The sequence below is a fragment of the Diprion similis genome, chromosome 12 (assembly GCF_021155765.1).
Source record: "Diprion similis isolate iyDipSimi1 chromosome 12, iyDipSimi1.1, whole genome shotgun sequence".
In the NCBI taxonomy this organism is placed as follows: domain Eukaryota; kingdom Metazoa; phylum Arthropoda; class Insecta; order Hymenoptera; family Diprionidae; genus Diprion; species Diprion similis.
The window spans coordinates 11248917-11267056 of NC_060116.1; the positions used below are offsets into that span (position 1 = coordinate 11248917).

Consider the following 18140-nt stretch of genomic DNA (forward strand, 5'->3'; position numbering starts at 1 on the left):
ACTCCCAGTCTCAAAAAGGCACGAGATTGAGATGTATGATGCTAGGAAACGAGGTTTTTTTTTTTTTTTTTTGAAAATAGGTTGAACTACACAAATGCTTACTGTAATGTGCAGATAGGATGAAAGTCGATCAATGGAAAATTTGAGCCATCGAATCATGAGCTCTTCGTTTGATCTGTGTATGGAAAATTACCCAAAGACACATCGGTACATAAAGAACGTTTATCGAGCCTTAACATTGACGGTGATAAATCGACAGTAGAATTATGTACGGGTTTATAAATTTTGAATATTTATTCATTTCCAACGATACGGTTGTACGAAAAAAATCGAATGTCAGAATGAAACGGTGCCAATTACTTCAAAAGTATTATTAATTAGAAGAGAAAAAAAAAAAAAATAACGATTTCTGTGCATGTAACGTTAGAAGATATTCAATCAAATATCCACTAAATATGTACTCTTCGATGACCTAAAACGACTTACAGACTGGGCTCAATTAGCGTAGCTGTAAATCTTGTACCTGCAGAGTCGCAGGACGAACGATGGTAAGAATGTGAGCGGAAAATTGTAACGATAAATATTACAGTCTAACAAATGATGAATCAAATCTTTTCTATTTAAGCGTGTACCTACTTAGTTAAGAATTCATTTTAAAACTGTAATTTATTTAACATGTAATTATTGTTATCAAAATGATATCGTCTAAGAAAGAATAAACATTATTCGTAATTAGCTTTCGTAAATACCTCGAGTTTTCGATTTTCGACTTATACACTGTTTATTATCGAAATTGAGAAATAATTCAACTCTCTTAAATGTGCGTATATACATATTATACTAACACGCAGGTTGAATTTCGTTCATCGAAAGAATTTGATAATCAATAATAAGATTAGGCGTGATTGAAAAACTAATCGGTTTTCAGTGAAATTAAATCTGCAGATAATCCAATGATTGATAATTCAATAAAAAAAATTACACTGAAATTCGTTTAAGATAATATTGTAAACGTGTTTTCCGCATGAGTGAGGAGGGAAAAAATCCAACAATTTGGTTATTTTTTTAAATTTTTTTATTGGCATTGATTTCGTTGCAGTTTTTTAAGAATACAGTGATATTCGTTGATTACATTATGGGTAAAATTAATTACTCGTCTGGCAAGAAGACTTCGGGCGGAAATATGTAATTCCCTTTACGCAGGGGAATCCCGGAAAGCAATTGGTCCACTGGTTTCCGCGTATCGTAGAGGCTGGGTGCCTGAAAAATTATACCCATGGTGCCGCCGATACAGGCCAGGGTAAACACCCAGAGGAAGAATCTGTCCAAAACCATAGCAACAAACTTCCAGTCCTCGATCACCTAAAAACACACATTTTTATGCCGTGATATTATAAATATGGAACTCATCAGAGTTTCGTTTCCGGTTTCAATCAATCCCGAAAAGTAATTCAAAGATTCCTAATTAGTTGTCAGAGTCTTTACTAAAAATTGCACTAAAAGCAGTTTTTCAATGAAAGTGGAAGCATCGCGTAGTTACAATTTGTTTTTCAGATTTGCGATCGGTTTCGTTGAATCGGTAATCGATCCTGGAGGCGGGAACTACGTTAAACGGGCCCCAACAGTGAGCATATAAACGACGTTACACACGGAGGAAATGAGCCGTTAGCTAAAGTGATAGCCTAGGTGTTAGGTTTAACACGCTTTAATAACCTCGCGAGTAAACAGCGCAAGAGAAAAGTGCCGAATGTAACTGACAGGCAATTTATAATGAGGGTTAGAAGCCGAAAACTTGAACGACCCTGCAAACGCGTCGTCGAACATTTTAATAATTAATGTCCACCCCCTCCTCAGCATCCCGAAGTTTGAACGAGAATTTTTTTTCATCCCTATTTAACCAGACGGTGGAATTCAGTTTTGGCAGTCAAACGCTAACACGGAATACCTTCAACTTGCGTTCTCACCTCGTTGTCCTTGTCAGCGTCCTTTATGTGCTGGGCGATGAATCGGACTCCCTGAAGGGCGGATATTACGTCAGGAGATAAGTGCCGCGGCATCGTGTTCTCGCTGTCGGTTACTGAAAAGAGAACACATGGCACCTGATGGATCGCTCAAAAAGTGAAAAATCTTGGAAAAATCCATCATGCGAAGAATAACCGAAGATCCTCCGACTCGACGTTGGATATGAGACTCCTCGACCGAGTTTCCGTCTCGACCGTTTGAGCTCTCTCCTGGGATCGCACGCCTCGGTTCTATCCGATCGGCTTTTTCGGGGCTATTTAAATTTGTCGAACAAGTATTGGCCCTCATCTGAACCCTCGACTCGCACTCCTGGTCCTCTTCACTCTAGGGGGTGCTAAGACAAGGGTGGCCAACTTTTTCTTCCATTCATTAGATCGAAGCCCCCGACGATTTTGAGAGGTTTCGCACCCTCAACCCCTTTTCCCGTCGTCCCCCTCCAGCAACACACCGTCAGCGCAGAGGCTATATTAGGCATCCCTTCGAACATGAAAGGAGCGGGGAGGGCTGATAAAATATTGAAGTTACCTTCCCTTTAACCGACGGTATCTTTATTAGCTACACAGTCTTATCCCGGCCTCTATATATATTTCATTTCCCTGCTAATGCAGCTCGTGTGATTATTTATTCACCACACATCGCAGAGCTATCCTAATTCCAGTATCTTTCCAGGTCCATATCTACAACGTTTCCGAGAATGAGACTTTATTCGCGGTTATTTCGACTATCGGAATACCCTTGAGTGTTTTTTATCACGGTATAAAATTGATGTAAACCGACCTATGCAGATGTTCGAATAAACAGGATCTTGCTACCCAGATACGAAGGGGTGGGCGGAAATAGGGTTTCGCTCCTACCTAGAGGCTGGCCTAACGGTGTCGGGATAGTGACCCCCGTCCGTTTCCTATCATCCACTTTGTCGCAGGACTACCGTATACATCAATCCCCGAGATCTTTTACGACCGATGTCGAGGTGACCAAGTTCAACACCCATGGGATGCGAGCGCGGCGCGGGTGGATTTTCAAGAGGGAGGTTTTAACGCCGGAGAGTCTTTATTTTATCCCTACTCTTTCCTTGTCGCTGCTGTTACTTCTGCTCCTTCTTATTCTTCTTTTTCCGCTGGTACGCTTTCGACCCTCGTTCAAGGGACGACGACGACGACGCTTCGCTAATACGTCAGAAAAATATCGTCCCCAAGAGATCCGGAGACAATTGCTTACATACCTGCTCTGTTTTAAAACCGTCTCCTTCTCTTCCTTCCTTCGTGAAACTTGGAGGTGAAAAAGTCTTCCCAAATATGCTACGCGGTTACGGTATATTCCATTTTAATTCCGCTTCAGGTTCCTTGAGACAAAAACTTGACAGACTCTTTCGCAGTATCATAACGCATTTTGAATTATGTCTCAATAAATTCGAGCCAAAGTTATTTTACGAATCAGTCTGCTAAACCGACCGTCAGTTTTTATCCTTTACGAATATCGTGGCAAAGTAAAATACGATACCTAACAATCGTAATGGCAATTAGAACAGCATCAAACGTTACTTTTACCCAACCTATTAGTCGATCGTACTAAATTTGCTCTCGATAAAACGTTTGACTCGCGTGTGTAGTTTTAACGGTCCGTGAAAATTTGACGTTTCGCAATAGCTGCGTGCGTTGATTAAAGTGGTCGACAACCACAGTCAAGCGAATAAGTGACGCTGCTATTGCAATTGATACATAAACCACGTGTGCACGCAAAGCCGCGATGAAATTCAGTTTTTCAATCACGACGATCAGCGCATGAAACGGCGGAAACGAATAGAGGGATGATTTTCACGGCGAGTCGTACGTAGCTCAGCCCCGAGTGACATGGCCGTGTCGACGAGAAGGTGGGGACGGGGGTGAATTAAAGGGCTAGGAAATCAGGGGGTGGAATAAAAGCGGGTGGCTCGTACACGCGAGGCTAATTCAATTCGCATTCATTGTTTTCCCCGCTGCAAGTACACAGACGCCGCCTCATTGTGCGAATTAAACCCAATGTTATTCCTAGCCCGCGTAGAAAATACGATTACGCCACCCGCTATTTGCCTACCTTTTCACCGAGTGTATAGATACCCTATATGTATATGCGTATGTATGTTCATGCATTATAAATATACGTAAGAGTTTGGGGTGAGAAACAATTGCGAGGAACTAGTGCAAGCTGGAGTCGTAAAATAATTGGCACAACGCGATAACTCGAAATAAAATGCTGCGAAATTAGAGGCCTAGGTGAAATGAAAACCGCCCCCTCTTACCGGAAGCGTGAGGAACGTGTCGACCCTCTTCGTCGAGGGCGTTCTTGTAGGCTGCGGCCACGCTCTCGAAACCCTCGGGACTACCCTTCAGCTCCGACGGATAGTCGCTGATGCTATCGCGGAAGCTGTAAGCAAACAATACACGGAAGTTGGAAAATGATACAAAGTTTGGTGGGTATATAGGTAGCCGGGGGTAGCCGCTGCACCCAGGATACCGATGCCAAAGCTGCACCGACGGCCAATTTGCCAGGATTACTTCGGATGATAAATCGTGTTTGGTAAAGGCCAACAAACCGGGCCTTCGCGAAACCTTTTCCCGGAGCTTTCCTTGCCTCCGTTTTCTCTACAGATGGCGAAAACTTTACTCGCCGCTGCCCCCCGATCTTCCCCGGGATCAAACTGATGTTACGGTTTTTCACCCACCGAACATTGATCTCAAAGCTGAACCAGCTAGCTTCTTTTTTCCCGGTTCATTTAACACCTTCAGCTTCCGCACCTACCCCAAAACAGATAGCCGTGCCCACATAACTCAAACTGAGTTGACGGATGGACTGAAGCTTGAACCCGGTGAGGTCGAAGAAAATCCATCCGCAGGTGAGGATGAAAAAATTTAGAAATTTATAGGCAGCCGTACAGATTTGTAGCTCATCGGTTAAAATTTGAATACTTTGTAAAAATACTTTCAATAACAATTTTTAACGCGTTCACTAATAGTTTCAATGCCTTCGAAACTGATTTGCGTGTCCATTTCTAAGAAATGAGAAAAAACGGAGCCCCATATTTTCGGTATTATTTTCATCTCGTTTCAAAAGAATACCCATCGATTCGTACAAATCCATGAAAACTAGAAGTTTCAATACGTCTTGTAACGATTCCATGCGATTTTTATTTTTCATCTGACTAATTGTGCTTTTCTAACGTAATTAACACAAGATAGTTTTGAGTTTGTACAGATCTAGACTAAGCCATGAGAAACCTGGCGGTTTTACACTGAGAATGGCCGCTTGAATGTGCCATGCAGGACAATACAAAAAACTTCACCTTTACAAAGCTATGAAAATACATTCAGAGCAATTTTACATTCCTTGATCTACCTGTCTAAAAACGGTGTTGGCGGGCAGAAAAAGGAGATTTCTAATACAAACTAAATGCCCCGAACAGTAACTGATGCATTCATAAAATCCCCGCAACTTTAATCGTAATTAATTAGGAAAAGATCACGTCGCCTGCAGCCATAAGAAGAGGGGTAAGTTTTTTTCCCGCCGTTCAGCGGAACGTTGGAAATCGATGCCTTCGGTAAACTCAACCGAAAGAAGACGGCGGGGCGAACAGATCACCGGGGAACTATTTTCTAGCAAGACAACTCTTGGGACTCACTTTTCGGACTTGAGGAGCGAGCCTCCCGCGTGGGGTGGAAAAACAGCGAATGAAGAAAATCTATCGGGCCAATCAACCGCTCTCCCTCTTTTTCCGAGAACGATTCAAGCTGGTTCTGCACCACAAGGAGCAGAGATTAACCTCCGAGCCGTTTAATCGTTTCGACATGAAAAACATTCTGTCATCTGCGCTTTCGAAACTATCCTCTGAAACGTCTTACTATCCTTGCTCTATGAGAATTCATACGGTTGACGCAAAAATAGAATAGTAAAACTTTTTGACAAAACGCAAAAATCAGTTCAAACTGCGGGGCCAATGAACCAGGACTCGAAATTTCCAACGAAACCCTTTCCAAGATTTGGAAAATGGGATGGAAAACCGAGTGTCAAGATGCACGATGCGAGAGTGATTTAAACGATAAACGCTCCTCTTTCCGCCTTGATTAATTTCCCGCACTTAATTCCGCCTTTTGAGCATGCTCGGCTTCTCGTCTCAAGGATTTTCCTCAAAGCTACAGACCGTTATCCGAAAAATTAACAAATTATCACCGAGGGCCTGAGGCTAGAGGGTATCGCGACGTTTTCAACTTTTGGGTTTCTTTCTTTTTTCCTTCTTCATTTTCTTTTTTCTCACACCCACCTGAAGTCAATTTCGTTAGTGTATCCGTTGTCGATATAGGTGTCGTCGTACTCCGGGGTCGAATAGGGGGTCCGACGCATCATGAGAACGCGGGGCATCCAGTTGAGAAAAACTCGCTGAACCCAGGGCGACATGTTGTGGGTCGACGGTGACCTGCGGATCAGAGAAATGGCCGGTTATCCCCGTGCGCGAAATAACCAAAGAAAGAGAGAGAAGGAGAGAGAGAGGGAGAGGAAATACCAGCAATACCCGTGGTTATATAATATCCGTCGGTTCATAATATCCAGCAAACTTTGAATATTATTCGCCTCACAAAGGCGTGCCTCATATCTACGTTTGACAAGCTTAACCCGGATCAAGGATATAGTTGAACGACACTGAACGGGGAGGAAAGTTTTTTTATTCATGAAGCTAGTTCGACTATACTGAAGAATCGTGCGTGCACCGTTACCTTGCAGAACCATAGATTCACTATTCCTATTATATCTAGTCTGCAAAACTCAAGCTCAACTTTTTCTGCATCGAAAATAATTCCTCTATCTATCTCCATGTCTCTCTTATTTTTCGTTCAGAGAGGAATTTTCTCTTCCAGTTTCATTATCCCGGTTGAATATAAACAGCTTACACACATGTGATTCATATATTATTACATACATGTATATACACACACATATGGGCAGAATACGCGTCGGAACGGTAAACGGTGGAAAAACTTCCTTTTTCTCTTACCGGGAATCGCGGTATCAGGTGATTTCCCAAGTAAGAAATGGTCCCAATACGCTGCGAGCAGCGCCTCAAAAGTTACAGCCGAAAAACTGGAGATTTTCGTCGTCATTTCTCTGCTGTTGGTCCTACGCTCTTTTCCATGTGTTTTTTGCGTTCCTGGTGGTCGAATTACTCTAGAAAGGGTCATACTAATCGATTCCGAGATGAAAAATTTCCGGCTCCAAAAATCGAAAAAAAACTAAGGCTAACCCCTTCGGATTTTTGGCGAAAATTTTGGCGATTCTGGAAAGTGCTGCAATTCATTTTTGCAGGCCCTATTCCGACGTAATTTTGCGAGAGGAATCGATTACGCACAGTCCCAATACGCTGCGAGCAGCGCCTCAAAAGTTACAGCCGAAAAACTGGAGATTTTCGTCGTCATTTCTCTGCTGTTGGTCCTACGCTCTTTTGCATGTGTTTTTCGCGTTCCTGGTGGTCGAATTACTCTAGAAAGGGTCATACTAATCGATTCCGAGATGAAAAATTCCCGACTCCAAAAATCGAAAGAAAAATAAGGCTAACCCCTTCGGATTTTTGGCGAAAATTTTGGCGATTCTGGAAAGTGCTGCAATTCATTTTTGCAGGCCCTATTCCGACGTAATTTTGCGAGAGGAATCGATTACGCGCAGTCCCAATACGCTGCAAGCAGCGTCTTAAAAGTTACAGCCGAAAAACTGGAGATTTTCGTCGTCATTTCTCTGCTGTTGGTCCCACGCTCTTTTGCATGTGTTTTCTGAGTTCCTGATGGTCGATTTACTCCAGGAAAGGTCATACTAATTGATTCCGAGATGAAAAATTCTCGACTCCGAAAATCGAAAAAAAACTGAGGCCAAAATTGGGCAAAACTCTGTAACTCGACGCGTTTGGCCCTGGAGGGCGAAGACCGGCGCCAGGTCAAGCTCGAAACTAACCGTCCGCGAATTTACAACTCCATAAAGAATCACCTGCCCCGTCTCCTCAGTTCCCTTCCTTCCCCCTTTTGGAGGAGCAGCTTTTGCAGGATTCCGGGATTCGCAATCCTGGGGTGTCACACGGGGCCACTTTCCGGTCTCCGCCATCTTATTTCCGTCACACGTTACCTCGATATCCACTCATCTGATTCGGGGTGATATTCAACACCGAATATAGCTACGCCGCAGCGGCTAATCTAACGGAACAGATCAACCCCCAGAACCACCCCCTATTATAACGTCGAATTTCCTCCGCGCGGATCGAAGCAATTTACGCAAAATTGCATCTGTATGAGTTAATACATAATACAAAATTCTATTTTTACCTCGAGGGGATATTAAAATTCAATTCAAAATAATGCGCGGAAAAATTGTATTCGCACATAATCCCCTGGCAGGTTGAAACGTTCGAATTTTTAATAACCCTGGAATATAATCGGTGGAAAAAAATCAAGTCACGAAACTCGCACTCGAAATTTTATGCACCTCAGTGGTGTAGGCAACCGTAAATACTACGGCTTTTACTCGGAAACACCCTGTATATTCAAAGGAAAAATGCGCTGTCGTATATTCTCGAATTTGCCGCTCGATTCAAAGCCGAAATCCGGTCCCAGTGCGGTTGAATCGTTAGTGGAGCGTCTTAAGCTTCGGAATCTACTTCATCCCCCCTCGAGCGGCGCACCTCCCATCGGATAATAAATTACAGGCAGTATAACGTGTGCTGAGTGACCCCACGGGACTCGTAAGAACAACCGGGATCCCAGCTGGGTTTTCAGCTATGCCGATTCGGAGATTCGCCTGCAACGTCACGGACTCTTTACATCTACGTGGCCGAGGGTGAGAGCTGATCTTGCTCCCCGGAACCTTATACATTCCGCGATCCCACGCCCAATCTTACGCTGCACTTTGCGGTGCTGTGATTTACGAAGCACGGACGAAGGGACGTTAAGGGCTCGGCCGTTTCGTGACTCGATCCGAAATCACGAACCTCCGAGTTGATACGCGAGATACTTTCAAGAGCTGGGCTTGAAGTACCGTCAAAGTACTCACTGCTGTAAATTTGCCAACTTTGTTACAGGCACTAACAATGACCGAATGAGTTTGCTCTCGTATAGTGCCTAGGATCGTCACCAAAGCTGCTAGTTGATTTCTAATTCATTGCCGCTTGTCGTTAACGACCCTCGTCATGATACCGCCAATTTTCAAGTCTTGACAACTCTCTCTCTCTCTCTCTACAATATACATATCATTACGTAGACATGTATACGCTCACCAACCCCCGTTGTGTCTTACGTTCAAGCGAGAAACAGTGTTAGTGCGATGCTTCCGGTTCGTAAACTTCGGTACCAAAAGATAGGGTTATACTTCGTTACGGTTTTCGAGGTGCCTCGGCTGCGCGGTACTTTGCTGTGATGAAAATTTACGAGCAGCCGAGATGCCTTCGTGGCGAGCCTTTGTGGCTCACCTAAAATGGACCTGATGGTGAAACGGAGTTAACGTCGTGCCAATGAGGTTCACGTCCGCAGCGATAAACCGCCTCGGTACCCCCACATACCTATACGCATCACATCGGCATACGTGTATGTAGCACGACGTAGGTATACAACGATTCAATTACAACTGTAAACGTGTTGGAGACAGATATCGTATCGTCTTTGATGTAAAGTCTCACATGCCAGTGAAACGTTCCATTTAGACCCGAAAACGATACACTGTACCTTGAAATTCGTCCGACAAGCCTCGGACAATTTAATTTCTATGTCTCCGTATATTTTGATGTCTCTGACATTCACCTTAGTGGTCAGTTGCGTTTAATAGGTGTGAAAAATAATTATGCTTTTGACCCCCGGGACACATCGGCGAAATCTCACGGAATGCTGAAACAGGGCTGACCGGCCAACGTTGCCCGTGATTAACAAAGGGGTGGCCAACCCCGTTCTGCCCCCAGTGCCGTTATCCTAACAACTATCACACCCCTCCGGTATACCCGGACACCGGGAAAGGCTGGTTAACCACCCTCGGTTCTAGCGAGAACCTACGTCATCTGCAAGCAACCCCTTTTCATCTCGTAGAGTTGTGATTTACAGGACTATCGATGGGTATAACACCAAAATGCCCTGCCTATATCGTACCGTATCAGCAATTTCAGGCTCATCCTCTTATCCGCACGCCCAGAAAATATTCTCTCGCAATATTTCGTTCGGGTTCGGTTAGTAGCTGTATAAGCAGGGAATCCGAAGACCCGCGAATATAAAATTGCAACCCAACCATGACTCAGAGGAAATGATAAGCTGCTCACGAATCGTGAGGAATTATACTTGGAAATAATTTGAAAATTTTTCAATATCTTCAACACTTCCTTTTTTTCTCTATTGGAATGTATACGATGCATTTATATTATTTTCATGGACGATATTTAGAAGCAATAACGGTTAAGCGGACCGTACGTCAAACACTACAAAGGGCGCCTGTCTCGCGATAAAAAGTCTTAAAATCCATTGTGAAAGCACTATAACGTGAAAGCGCGAGCCAGACGCTCATTCTTCGATTCGTTTATACTACGAACGGCTCTCCGTTATCTCTTCATTCGTCATCCTTCACTATGGTCGGTGTCTAGACTTTTCTCGTTGCGTCAACTATATACAAATTTTGAACGGTACGTCTATAAATCCTCGTGGTTATGTTTTATTTCAAATTCTTCAAGGACTTTGATTTCTATTCATTTTCCAGCTTAATTTTTTATTTTTCAATAATCAATGACGGGGTGTAAAAATAATTATTTCCAATTATGTCGTGAACTTACCTGAAGTGGACGTTCAGTACGCAGACGGTGACCCAAATTGACAAGGTGACGAGTATCATGGTGAAGAGCAAGTACTTCCCGAGCAAAGGTACGGCCAGTGATGTCGGTGGTATGATTTCGGCGAGAAGTAGAAAGAACACCGTCAATGATAGGAGGATCGAGGCGCAGAGGGCGACCTGTGCATACGAAAGTTTTTTCAAATTTAACCCGTTCACGAAGTACAAAGATCGCTTTCTTTCAAACTGTTATTGGCCACACGTGCCTTTTCCCCGGAGTCACTTGGCAGGTAGAATACGAGAACGGTCAGGAACGTGATCCCCACACACGGAATTATCAGATTTACCGTATAGAAAAGGGTTTTCCTCCTCATGGTGATGTTGAAGGTGATATCTGAAACACAAACAGTTACCAAATCGATCGTTGGCCATACTCGGGATAGCAGAATTTAGCAGAACCATTTTCGCATAAACATTCCAAACCTCAGCTTACAAACCTCAGTTCCACACACAAAAATACTGTATTTTCGCTCTGAAAGCTCTGTTTCCAGTTCTCACCATCGAATTTTCACCACCGCGATAGAATAAAATCTAAAATAATAGTAGTAGTAGTAGTAGTATAATAACGATAATGATCCGCCAAACTGCCCCTGAAACCGTTTGAGCACTACAGGAACGATGCTGCATTACTCACACGTATAATCGGCTAATGTGATGACATTAGTTAGCCTATAATGACGCCATGGTTATCAGAAATCAGGGGGCAAAGACCGGCGTTGCATTGTATCCGCCAGCTTATTGTTGGCCAAGAGAGATTGATCGAAGTTAAATAGACTCGGACGATGTACTGTAGGCCAAACCTCATCATCGGATGGTCGGGTCACTTGGACCCGAGGTCTTAGAGCTTTGGCAAATCGATCGCTATTCACGTGAGACCCATTGACTACAACCAGCAGTCGAGCCTCCGGACAAATAGTGGCTTGATCATCCGTAACTCAAACATTTATCTTAATTAACCCAGCCGAAGTCAGAAACAGTTTACTAAACATCCAGTCTGCGATGAATAATCAAATGAATGAAAAGGTGCACGTTATCCAAATTAGTACCAACATTTTTCCGAAACTCATAGCGAACGATGGGACATACTTAAAGGTACAACACATTAGGAATAAGAAACCTTAGAGTGAGTTCCCTTCTTTTATGGTTTTGGATAACTAAAGATGAAAGTATGTTGACCATTCTTGGATGAGAAAGAGACTCGTGGGTTAAGCTTGGCATCTGTTCTGTATACTTAGAATCTGCTTCGGTCGGTACGTCTGCTTTGCAACTTTTCTGCAACTGCATTTATAGTACAACAATACTCTACCCGAAGAGCTTGCGGACTCACTTGACCTCTTCCATGGGTTTTGAACATTGTCCAAAGGGACCAGACTTTGCTACGGCCGGTATTACCGACCCGTAGTATCTCACGCAAGGAAACCCGGATGGAGTTGAATACCCACCAGAGTAGGGTTCGGTACAGCAAGGGTAATACTCTTCGTTGCGAGCTGCTGGTACCTCGAGAATGTCCCATTCCACCGAAAGGTAAAACTCGGATAGGTCGATACCAACGTGGACCAAGTTGCTGCCAGAAACTTGTTCCATGTGCTTCAAATCCACCTGAAAGGAACAAAAATGCAAGAATGGAATGTTACTTTTTCGTGGATAAAGTATGGAATGAAACCTTCGACGCTTTTGATCGATCTGGTGTTGTCTCACCTGCACACCGTTGTAGGTCCATGAACCGAATTTCATGATGCATGACTGTTCATCGAAGGGAAAATACTCTACGTTGATCTCGCAGGAAGACTTGTATATGGCTGGTGGCTTCCAAAATACTTCACCGGTGTACTTCAGGGTCGCCTTTGTCATCAACGTCACTTCATAATTTCCGTCTGCACTGAATTCAGAATGCAGAGCTTTAGAAATTGCTCCAGAAGCATTATCATCTTGTACATCAAGGTAACACTGACAGAATCTATAGAGCAGTCTGCACTGTTTACTGACTAATTTCACGATCAGGGTTCAATGACTATCGGATTTGCGCAGCGTTGAATTGAAAGTGACGTAAAATGAAGAAACGCAAGATTATACACTTTGTAAAGACTTACTTGTTGTAAAGAACGATGTCAGGTAACCAGATGTTTTCTGAAGGTACATAAAGCATTTCTACGCCGCCGTATTCGTCCGGATCCCACCGCAGCTTGTAGTCGAACCATTTCTACACAACCGTGAAACAACGTCATGATAAAAACGGGTTATTAGATCAGTGGAACATCGTAGCGTAAGTAATTCTTTGTTCGAGCATTCAAACTCAAACTATATTATTGCAAAGACTCTGATATCCGCTCACTTCAAGAATTGTAATTGTTCAGCGATTGGAACTTCGTTAAAATTCTTTCTAATCCAGTCTTATTTCAAAACACTTTCCCGCTCACCTGCTCGACCCATACGTTTGTAGTCATCACCTGGTTCTTCAGATTCTGCAAAAAGGTAGTAAAAATATCACTGTAATGTCTTGACTAGTAACGACCATAATTCCGCCTAGATCATCATATTAACGAAAAAACACTCACCATTTCTATAAGCTGTGACAACTTCAATCCTAGCCAGACGGTGAGAGTTTCAGTGTTATTATTAACTGGCCGAATAAGTCGGTTGTAATTAGACAACAAGTCATCGTACAGCCGTTTGGTATCAGGATTAGCTTCGAAAGTTTTCACCACGGATTTCCCTAAGAAGAAAAAGTTAGTAGTTCAGTTATATGGACAGACTCACGTGGATAAAATGACGGTTGAAATGGAGAACAAAAATTGAAGTAATTGAAGCCGAGCCATGCAGATCATCATACTTGACAAAACCAGGTGTTTAACTATCCACTTCAAATCAGATGATTTAATTAACAATCAATCGAAAAGTTTTGAGTAAGCTCGCGGATCAAAACAAGCCATTCGCAATTGATAACGTCAACCATGATCACGTTAAGCAATATACTTTGAGCAAATTCTCTGAGATTTCACGTGTGTCTTACTCACCGCTTGTTACGCTCAGGGAAAAGAGCAGGACAAGAAAAAGACGTTCCTTCATCGTTAGCGTCGAGGATACCAAATCACGAGAGCATTTCAACGTGCAGCCAGGATACGGCGGCCATTAGGGGCGCAGCATCCCTTCGAGACGCAAGGTCGATAGCCGACGCTGGCGCCGCAAAACTTTCCGACTGATAAACTGACTCGCATCTTTACGGCTTCACCTTGCAGCACATGCGCTGCCCCTTTTCAACCCTTGCTTGAATTTCGAATTACCCATTTCACACCCCTAGACTGCAAGCTGCGGCTCACCTGCCGGTCAAGTTGCGGTCTTAAAACGTCCCTGACGGTTGTTGAGAAGAATGAGTTCTGCAGTATTCAACTTTTCAATGTTATGGAAAAAAAGCTTCATCTTGTTTAATGTTACGGCTGACAGTTTCCAGCTCATGCAATCAGACGCAATATTGCATCGCGAGTTGTGAGAAATTTCGTTGATCAAATTCTTTTAACTACCAATTATTACACTTGTCTTTGTATATTATCGTAATTCACAATATTCCGGTATCATTATTTTAATGCTGTTAAGATTGCTCGTATCATTCATCCCTTATATTACACCTATTTCAATACTTCGGAATGTTCAAATTTCTTAACGATATTCTAGAAGCAGAGGTTCGTTTTTCCTGCACAGCATATTTATTGCAAAATAATGAAAATCAAATCTACAGACATGTCTTCAAATAAATAATTTTTTTATTTCGGATATATACAGAGGAAATATAAGTATAGTAATGAGAATATCGGCTGCGATACGATATCGGTAAGTTTATCGTGACATGCCAAAGCGTAGAGCGCGGTTTCGGGGCACAAGGAAACGCTCCTTCGTCAACAGGGATAAAAGCTCAGCGGCGGTCATAGGAGGCCTCGAAATACCTGAAATTAACGAAACATATTTGTTAAATACTGCAAATTTGTTTATCGTACACAAGTTTTATATGTAGCTCTTTTTTAGGGGTCAAAATGCCCATAAAATTTCTTACAGTTACAAATTAGCAGGCAATAGCGAAGGTGTCAACTCTCTTTTACACGTATACTGTTATTGCCAGTCTCCACCCACGCGGGACTGCTTTTATGCGTTAATAATTACGAGTGAACAACAATGATAGTTCAATGTCGGACGGAGGCTCGGTGTTTGGATCATCCGATCATTATAAAGTTTCTTTTCTGTCTCAGCTTTATTGTCGGTTTCCTCTTTCGACGCCATTTTCGTCTCTCATTAGGTACTGTTACCGGATATTTGGCATCGAGGATAACCCTCGCAGCGATTAATCATTTTATTAATTGGCTACGAAATTAGAGTTTGAAAATTAGGCAGCTGAGATGTACCATCAATCTACGGTCACATGTAAAATCCTTAATGCCGCATGACTTTGTTCCATATATATCACATCACTTCCGTACCTTGGACAATATGATGTAATATATAGATTTAACCGTTGTAACAAATGAGTGTAATATTTGTTACGCGGACGGTAATTTTTTACGTGCTAATTTAATTCCACAAAAGATGACGTAATAATATTTAATCTGAACGGATATATGATCTCTTTTGCTATTCGGCCACAGCGAAAACTCTATTCAATTTATTCGCTGTTGACGCGCGCTCGCTAAATCTCCACCAAATTTTACACGCAAACGCACGTGGTGAACAATTATTCACGTAATGCGCACTGTACGTATGAGTATCGATTTCTATTATTGACGGTAAGCGCAACGCGTAATACATACTTTGTTTGTTTCGATAGGAGAGTCTTCGCGGTGCCGAAAATCCTGAACGGGTATCCGGAGGGCTGACTCCTCGGAATCGGGCCACCGGATGATAGGGCAAATAACGTTTCGTCGAAGGCCTAGACGGAGGAGAACTCGGCCACATACGAAGCATAAATCGGCCAGTCGGCGACTCCTGTAACCGCTTCACAATAACATCCTCCGTTGGAACTTCCCAAATGATCTGCGGTGGTGAGTCTGAAAATGCAAAGTCAATATTTGATAAGATTAACAGTTCGGAATTGATGAGCAATTGGTGTTTCGCACTTTCTCATTTTTCTTCAAAAAAAAATACACGTCAGTTGTTTTTCACAAATATCAATATTGCGAAACATATATTTTTTCCGCCATTTTTATCGAGTCCTGTATTTTTATGAATTTTCTCATAAAATCTTATACATTTCCACCGATCGACTCCGGCCGTATTTTACGAGAGTCAGTTTTATTTCAACTCTCCAGTGACGGCTTCGAAGGCCTGGAATGCCATCTGCGTGTATTTGAAAAGGGAGGTGAACTGTGACAGTAAAACCGTATCATCAAACACTCTCTGAAGACGCACAAGGAATTCGTGAAAAGCTCCTAAAAATAGACCCTATAAAAGAATTATTGAAGATTCTTCATAGGCGTAGGACTCTATCCAGGTTGTTTGAACTATCGAGCGTAAAATTTCAAATTTGGCAAACGATTGAATCGACACCTTCGGCACACCTCCATTTCTACACAACCTGCATTACAAAGTACATTAGAATTGCAACACACATCATGATTTTCAAATTTCTCTTCCTGCGAGAAATTTCGACTTTTCACCCCCCCTTAAGTTCAACCCCGCTTATTTGCCTTAACGTTCCTTGCCCTGTTTCCACACGCAGGACTTCACAAATGAGATAAAGTTGGTATCGGCACGGTCAGACCAAACAACAATACGTTTCCCGAACACTATCTGTCGCCCATTCAACACCTCGGAGAAGTGTCCATAGTGAAACTGGAGCGCATTTTATACGCGGCAAGTCGTGTCCGCAGGGGTCAAGAAGAGCGATGTTGTCAGTACGTTTTAAATTATTATAGAGGATGAGAGAGCGAGGTTGTGGTTACACGCTAATGCAAGTCGAGACTATAAATAATCGACTAATTTACCCATCCTACACGATACGTACCTACGTTGGCACAAGAGTCAGTCAGCGACGAACTTACGGCGAACGGATAAATCTTAATAGATTGCGCGCACGGGACAAACTTACTTACTTACTTAGCTCGTATTACACGTTGTACTTTCATCCCATTATATCCCGTCGCCGAATAAAGAGACGCGCGTGTTTGACTCTTTGGGAGTCGAAGATTGAGAAAGAATTTTTCGTAATATCTCCCTTCTTCCCCTACATTTCTTTTCGCCGCGGACACTTAGCTTAAAAGCGTCGTCACGGCGGTATATCAACAGCAGGAGTTTCGATTGATATCGAAAAGACAGAGTGTTTATATTGCAATGAAAACAAGGGAAAGAATTTAATTGAAAGTTAATTTTAGACGCTAATATTTGTACTGGCTTTGATTTCTATTCGCTTGGTTCGACGAGGAATTGAAAAAAGTCCTTCTTTCTTGATCAGGCGGAAAATAATTAATGATTTTGTGGTTGCCAGTGAATATATTAGTGACAAGAGAAGTGGAAGTCAGCTTCACCGAATAATATTTCATTACAAGTTCAGCAAAAATAAATAAATAAATAAATATAATGTGCAAAGTATTATACGTGAGAATTAAGGCGGCGCGAAATTCGACCGATTATAACTCAGTTCCTAGCCACTTTCCACCGGGTCTACAACAACTGTATAAAACTATTATGGAAAATCTCAAGTTACACTCGTCCTCTTATAATCATTCCTTCCGGCGAGACAATTGGAGTACCCAAATTGCGCGTCGTGGTACAGAAATGCAGGAAATTTTGATTAGAGAATGCACCGCCTGCGCTGAGTCTATTTTCATCTTCATCGCCGATATATATTAACGGGTAAAATATGCACTCGGTGCATCTCAAGTGGACCAAATTCGTTCTACTCCCAATGATAAACTTGCAGGCAAAATTTTGCACAAGAAATAAAACTTTTTCGAGCTATTCAATGAGCAGGACTCACCGTAAGGTACGTAGTACGGTTGGACGAATTCAAAGACGTGGCAAAAGACGAGGACTCCGAGGACGGGTATCAGGGCGTTCCGCATCTTGAATCGGCCCGAAGAAGCTCGAGGAATCCAAGAGGGAACTGCGTCCAGACTGACAACGAGCAACTGGTCTACAGAGGTCGAATTGGACGAGAGAAGAGATACGTTTTTGGTCCGCTGAGGACGAGGACCGGTAAACTTGTGATGCGATGATTCAGAGCGCGGAGGCTGCGACTATCTCGCACGTATGCCCGAATTATATATCAG

At 42.8% G+C, this 18140-nt stretch overlaps 2 protein-coding genes across 3 annotated transcripts; both read right to left on the reverse strand.

Annotated features, from left to right (window-relative positions):
- Positions 1–1070: 1070 nt before the first annotated feature.
- LOC124412833 (acetylcholine receptor subunit beta-like 2) lies at positions 1071–14062 on the reverse strand. 2 transcript variants are annotated; one of them, XM_046892987.1, is made up of 12 exons: positions 13905–14062; positions 13446–13603; positions 13308–13352; positions 12981–13090; positions 12589–12769; positions 12333–12489; positions 11097–11224; positions 10835–11010; positions 6317–6469; positions 4301–4425; positions 1965–2077; positions 1071–1362 (listed from the first exon to the last, which is right to left on the reverse strand). In XM_046892987.1, the coding sequence occupies exons 1-12, from the start codon at positions 13954–13956 to the stop codon at positions 1150–1152; spliced, it is 1611 nt and encodes a 536-aa protein (XP_046748943.1). In that variant the 5' UTR covers positions 13957–14062; the 3' UTR covers positions 1071–1149. The 2 variants fall into 2 exon arrangements, 1 of the variants encoding a protein (XP_046748943.1); XR_006929821.1 differs by lacking the exon at positions 4301–4425 and having other exon boundaries at positions 1226–1362.
- Positions 14063–14612: 550 nt separating this feature from the next.
- On the reverse strand, positions 14613–18112 carry LOC124412834. Its single transcript, XM_046892988.1, has 3 exons — positions 17849–18112; positions 15684–15920; positions 14613–14828 (listed from the first exon to the last, which is right to left on the reverse strand). The coding sequence occupies exons 1-3, from the start codon at positions 17931–17933 to the stop codon at positions 14722–14724; spliced, it is 429 nt and encodes a 142-aa protein (XP_046748944.1). The 5' UTR covers positions 17934–18112; the 3' UTR covers positions 14613–14721.
- Positions 18113–18140: the final 28 nt, after the last annotated feature.

Excerpts from the sequence above, each read along its gene's own strand:
- LOC124412833 (XM_046892987.1), bottom strand. The coding sequence starts at position 13,956 with ATGAAGGAACGTCTTTTTCTTGTCCTGCTCTTTTCCCTGAGCGTAACA. Across the intron at positions 2,078-4,300 it reads ACACGTTCCTCACGCTTCCG|TAACCGACAGCGAGAACACG; the intron begins GTAAGAGGGGGC and ends TTCTCTTTTCAG. Across the intron at positions 1,363-1,964 it reads ACGCTGACAAGGACAACGAG|GTGATCGAGGACTGGAAGTT; the intron begins GTGAGAACGCAA and ends GTGTGTTTTTAG.
- LOC124412834 (XM_046892988.1), bottom strand. The coding sequence starts at position 17,933 with ATGCGGAACGCCCTGATACCCGTCCTCGGAGTCCTCGTCTTTTGCCAC. Across the intron at positions 15,921-17,848 it reads ACCGTACTACGTACCTTACG|ACTCACCACCGCAGATCATT; the intron begins GTGAGTCCTGCT and ends TTGCATTTTCAG. Across the intron at positions 14,829-15,683 it reads CTCCTATCGAAACAAACAAA|GTATTTCGAGGCCTCCTATG; the intron begins GTATGTATTACG and ends CGTTAATTTCAG.